General features: G+C 49.9%; 1 protein-coding gene across 11 annotated transcripts in view; it reads left to right on the forward strand.

Moving 5' to 3' along the window:
- The window catches only part of KMT2C (lysine methyltransferase 2C), a 206,982-nt gene extending 202,088 nt beyond the window's left edge, over positions 1-4,894 (forward strand). For all 11 annotated transcript variants that reach the window (XM_032840119.1, XM_032840125.1, XM_032840124.1 and 8 more), the window contains 4 exons: positions 2,000-2,116; positions 2,710-2,783; positions 3,032-3,140; positions 4,785-4,894. In XM_032840119.1, the coding sequence (XP_032696010.1) occupies positions 2,000-2,116; positions 2,710-2,783; positions 3,032-3,140; positions 4,785-4,877 (393 nt within the window). In that variant the 3' untranslated portion in view covers positions 4,878-4,894. The remainder of the gene's footprint in view (positions 1-1,999; positions 2,117-2,709; positions 2,784-3,031; positions 3,141-4,784) is intronic.
- The last annotated feature ends 1,106 nt before the right edge of the window (positions 4,895-6,000 follow it).

Below are 6,000 nucleotides of genomic sequence, written 5' to 3' on the forward strand. Positions count from 1 at the left end.
TGCCCTTTCACATTTCCGCCTGCCTGGTCCTGCTTCCTTCCTGCGGTTTCTGACCGCTGACGAATGAGCCGCGTTTGAGGCTTGCCGCTCGGATTGGCTCTTCCGTGAATTATGTATCCTCCTCTGTCCGTTTTCCAGTTCATGACAACTTGGCTGGGAGATGTGCTCCCCACCACACACCCTGTGCCTATGAGGAAGTCTGATATCTTTTTTCTTATAAAAGTAAATTTTTGCATAGTCAAATGTACATAATTTTCTATAGTTTCTAGTCTTGGTTAAGACAGTGGATTTTATTATATTTGTAGTCTCTTGGATTTCCAGATTTCAGAAATTTTAAGTGTTTTAAGACTGTTCTGTTCCATTGAGTAACTAGTTGAAGCCCCATTTAGTAACCCTTCCGTATTGCACTGAGTGATGACACCACCGTACTGCTGTGTAAGTAGCGCACATGAAATTTTCACACATGTGTGCATCGCCTTGCATTCTCCATTCTTTTCCACTGATCTTGTCTGTTCTTTTTTTTTTTTTTTTTTTTAAAGATTTTTATTTATTTATTTGACAGAGATCATGAGTAGACAGAGAGGCAGGCAGAGAGAGGGGGGAAGAAATCTCCCTGATGAGCAGAAGGCCCAATGCAGTGCTCAATCCCAGGACCTTGAGATTATGACCTGAGCCGAAGGCCGAGCTTAACCCACTGAGCCACCCAGACGCCCCATGATCTTGTCTGTTCTTATATCAAACTATATTGATCTCTATACGTACTGCTTTTTTGTGTATTTTGGTTCGTTTATCTCAGTTATATCTGGAATTGAACAGATACATTGCATAAAATTTCGTTTCCCAGAAGATAATTCAGTTCACACACCAAAGTCCCTGAGACGGGCCCATGATACCATGTGCCCCACGGTGGGGACTTCCCAGTGAGCACACAGTCTTCCCTACTTGGTTACTGCGGTCTTCCAGCCAGCGGGAGTTGAGATGGCACAAACTCAATGGGACGAGAAAGTATCAAATGTTCAAGGAAGTAGTCCATACTTTTCCAGAATTTGTAATGCTAAAAACTTAAAAAGGTACACACAGTATATGATTTATTACTAGCAAGACAGGACGAGCTGCCAAATGAGAGACCTGCGGCAGTTCTCGCTGGTTCAGATTCCTGTATCTTTCTCTGCGGCCTCGAAACTTTAGGGGAGAAAGTTGCCTTTCTGAAGAACTTTATTTATTTCCAGCTTTCCTGGTAAAGCAGAGTAACTTCTCCTGGTTCTCCTTTTGCTCTGACTTCCAGGAAGTCCTAGCCAAATCCGAAACCTCACTATAGTATTAATAGTCCCTCATGGTTAGCCCTACTTCTTATTAAGTTTACTGTCCTTTCTTATCCTTCTAGAAATAGTAATGGGGGCGCCTGGGTGGCTCAGTGGGTTAAGCCTCTGCCTTTGGCTCAGGTCATGATCTCAGGGGCCTGGGATCCAGCCCCACTTCGGGCTCTCTGGTTAGCAGGGAGCCTGCTTCCCCCCTTCCCTGCCTGCCTCTCTGCCTGCTTGTGATCTCTCTCTCTTGCTCTCTCTCTCTGTCAAATATATAAAATCTTGAAAAGAAAAAGAAACAATAATGGGCTAAAGTAAATACCAGAAGCCAATAGCCTGTAATAGTTATTAGCTGTTGGCCTGTTTAGTTGGTGGGATCTCGACATGAATTTCAGGGAAGATAAGATGGCCTGACAGGATGCGGTGGCGGGTCAGTGGTGCTGCTTTGTCAATCTTCCTTCAGAATTTAGAAAAAGACACAAAGTGAGATAGTAATGGCATGACTTTAAGTGATAATAAGATTGTTTCAGATGATAGTATATTCAATAAAAAAGACTTTGAGTTTAGGTGAGTTCTTCACTGTGGCTTTTGATGTGGCCTTTGTATGAAAGGGTTTGTTGTCCAAGAAATCAAAGTGATTTTTAAAGTACATACACACACTCTTTTTTTCCATTTTTTATTTCTTTTCTCCATAGGGGCTGGGCCTGTATGCTGCCAGGGACATCGAGAAGCACACCATGGTCATCGAATACATCGGCACGATCATTCGAAATGAAGTAGCAAACAGGAAAGAGAAGCTGTATGAGTCTCAGGTAAGAGCCAGTCCTCTTCTCTCCCTTTGCCATCAAAAAGCTGGAAACAAGGCCAAGTTGCACTGTCCTGCGAGGCTCAGTTTGAACGGAAGCCACATCTGGATATTTTTTTGAGTTTGAGAGAGGCGCGTGTATGCAAGAGAGCACGAGCACGGCAAGGGGCAGAGGGAAGCAGGCTCACCGCTGAGCAGGGAGCCCGATATGGGACTCGATGCTAGGATCCAGGGATTGTGACCTGAGCCGAAGGCAGACGCTTAACCAAATGAGCCACCCAGGCGTCCCCCTCCTTTTTTTTTTAAGATTTTTTTTTTTTTTTTTAACATCTGGATATTCTTGTGTTTTCCTGGTTTTTTCCATCCTTCTCACTCTGTCTAGTCAGTGTTATTGTTCACGTAGAGGCAGCTGTAGACTAATGAGCCTGGTGTTCTGAGCAGCCTGCTGATCCATTGGATCTCCATTCACACCGTGTGCATACGTGTCCCCTGACATGGTTGTGTGACACCCACAGGACAGGCTCCGTCTCCATTCACTTCCGGCTGAGTCTTCCGGCTCTGAACTTGCACGTGGAGGAATTTCTGACTTTTCTTTTTCAGAACCGTGGCGTGTATATGTTCCGCATGGATAATGACCACGTGATCGATGCGACACTCACAGGAGGGCCTGCCAGGTGAGGCAGCGGGAGGCTGGTCGAGGAAGTTCTGCCCAGTGGGTCCGCGTGCTCACAGCGGCCTCCATGATTAAAAATTCGGGGCAGATAAGCTTTGAAAATAATTTTCATTTGAAATTGTGTTTGTTCTTGTTCTGTGAACGGGCAGGTAGAAATGTAATTAGGAGAAAGTTTTCGCTATGAGCTGAATGTTTGTAAAGTTTCTTGCAGCTGTTTCGTAGTAAATAGTTTTCTGAAATGGCTTGCAGGTACATCAACCATTCGTGTGCTCCCAATTGTGTGGCTGAAGTGGTGACTTTTGAGAGAGGACACAAAATCATCATCAGCTCCAACCGGAGGATCCAGAAAGGAGAAGAGGTAAGCGAGCGGGGTCCCGGGTGCTCCGCTCATAGTCCCCGCGCAGCTCGCTGCCTGCCACAGGCGGCTGGCCCGGGGCTTGTCCAGGGCTTCAGCGCTAGAAAAAGTCTCCTTGTGGGTCAGAGGGCGCTACCCTATCACTTCTCTCGGGACAGTCAAGGGTCTCCTTCCTCCTCGTGGCAGCATGGGAAGTGTGGACTACCATCTCCCCCCACTCCCCTCCCTCTGTGCTCCCCAAACTCCACACATCCCCGTAGCACCCACGGGGCATCACTTTCCCGTGTCCTCAGGCTCCTGCTAGACCCCTTGGTCACAGACTGACAGGATCTTTCTCTTTAAAGATTCTGCCTGTCATCCCACTGATGTGTGCAGACTGTCCCGGGATTGTAGGCTCTGTGGTCCCCGGGAATGTGATGCTCACGTGAGGCCACGGAGGGGGCAGCACAGAGCTCTGGATGGCCTGTTTGCACACTCAGCTCACGGCACAAGCTTACAGACTTTCTCAACAGAGTTTCAAAGAGTTTGGCTCTTTGGGACAGTTGTTTCTCTTCTTTAAAATGCTAGATGCTCAACTTGACGTTTGTTTCTCTGGGCTCATTGGATGACTTTCACCTGTTAAGGTTATTCCTGGTCTAGACCACTTATTTCCGTTCCCCGAATTTGTCTTCCCCAGATTAATCACAGTGTGATTAGCACACATTTCGAGGTGCTCTATGTGCCGCTGAGCAGTGTGGGTTTCTATAGGAGCTTCTCCTGGGGCGGGAGATGAGGGGCCAGAGAGTCTTTGTTGGAACCCCCTGGCCCTTTAGAACAGAGCTATGCAATGATTTCTTGTATTTTTTGGTTATCTTTTTGGAAATCCCTTTTTAAAATCAAAGTATTTGAGAACCCAGCGTGGTGCCGGCAACCACGTTGGGACGGACGGAGACCCCTGAGCTCCGGGTCCTTCCTTCCCGGTCCCGCCTGAGTACTCTTGAGCGGGTCCCTTGGCGTCCCCGAGCCGCCGTTGCATTTACACGAAACGGCGGAGTCTCCCTGCGGAGCCCCGCCGGTGCCCAGCAGCAGGGCGCCGTGGCTGGGTAGCCGGGAGGAGCTGCCCGGTCAACGCCGCGGTCTTCCCTTCCTTCCCGTTCCGTGGAACGGACGTCTTTCCGCACCGGGCCTTGCTTAGGACGTTTGGGTCGGAAGGACCTGGGGAAGTCGGGGGCGCGTCGGGGAGGGCGGGCCCGTGGGTGGGAGGCGCGCGGACCCCGGCGGCCGCGACAGCAGCTGCTCTGGGATGTGGACTGACTCGATGACCCTAAGTAGACCTCCCGAAACATTCTTCTGAGGCAGGAGGAAGCAAAGCCGTCGCTGGCGGGGGTGGGGGGTCGGTCCCTGCCAGGCGTGCGCCCCACCCGGCCGATGAGGTCGGGGCCCCGCGAGGCGCGTGGGAACGCGGCTCTCCGCAGCCGCCGGGCCATCCGTCGGGAGCGCGTTGTCCCCTGCCGTGCCCGTCCCTGTGAGCGCGGGGTCCTCCGTCCCCGTCCGCGCGGGGTCCTCGGCCGGTCGCCGCGCTGCGCGCTCTGCGATCGGGCGGAGGAGGCCGGGCCCCTCCCCGCCCCCGCCGCGGCCTCTCTCACGCTGTGTCTTTGCCGTGGGCAGCTTTGCTATGACTATAAGTTTGACTTCGAAGACGACCAGCACAAGATTCCGTGTCACTGCGGCGCCGTGAACTGCCGGAAGTGGATGAACTGAGCGCCGCGCGGCCTGGCCGCGGCCTGGCCCCGGGACGGAGCGCGCGGAGCCGCCGTGGGAGCGCGCGGAGCCGCCGTGGGAGCGCGCGGAGGGGTGCGCGCCCCGGGCCCGACTTTCTGCCAAGTCGCCTCTGCGCGTTCTGATGCCCTCGGCCCCGGGCGGACCAGGGCCGCGGAGCGGTCAGCACTTTCGTTTTCTTCTTCTTTCTCTCCTCCCTCCGTGGGTGGGTCTGGTTCGCTTTTGTGTGTTTGCGCCTCGCTGAGGAGACGCTTTGACTGGGGCGAAGAGCCGCGGCCGCCCTGCCCCGGGCTGGGGGCTTCCTATGAATGTACAGACTGAGATCACCAGCGAAGGGAGACGGGACGCCCGAAGTGCTGGCCACGGCCTTATCTGAAACGGGGGCAGGCCCTCTAACTTAAAGATTTTTTAAAATAAAGTAGACACCACTGAACAAGGAATGTACTGAAATGACTTCCTTAGGGCTAGAGCTAAGGGGTAATAACTTGCACTAAAATACATTTAAATACTTGATTCCATGAGTCAGTTTATTGTAGTTTTTGATTTCTGTAAAATAAGAGAAACTTTTTGTATTTATTATTGAATAAGTGAATGAAGCTATTTTTAAATAAAAGTTAGAAGAAAGCCAAGCTGCTGCTGTTACCTGCAGAACTAACAGGCCCTGTTACTTTGTACAAATATGTAAATATTTTGAGAAAAAAATACAGTATAAAAATAGTATTGACCAAATGCTACCAGGCTCTGCAGCAGCTCGGGTGCTTATAAGATGTTCCTAGGGATGTCACAGTATAATTTTGTGTTCTTAAATACGCCGTTATAATTATGTAATAACCAAAATTTCAGCCTAGAGCATTTGGGGTTTTTTGGAAACTACGGTCTATTAGTACTCAATTGTTTTATACACCTTCTGATAGAACGGAGTGTAGGCTACGACTACGACTTTTATAGCTGTTTTGGTAATTTAAACTAACTTTTTCATATTATATTGTTGCATCCCTACTTCTTCAGTCAGGTTTTTTTGTGCTTACAATTTGTGATAACTGTGAATAATGCTTAAAAACACACCCAAATGGAGGCTGAACTTTTCTTCAGCGGACGTAGTTTT

Source organism: Lontra canadensis, unplaced genomic scaffold, assembly GCF_010015895.1.
Source record: "Lontra canadensis isolate GAN:19392208 unplaced genomic scaffold, GSC_riverotter_1.0 scaffold111, whole genome shotgun sequence".
Lineage (NCBI taxonomy): Eukaryota > Metazoa > Chordata > Mammalia > Carnivora > Mustelidae > Lontra > Lontra canadensis.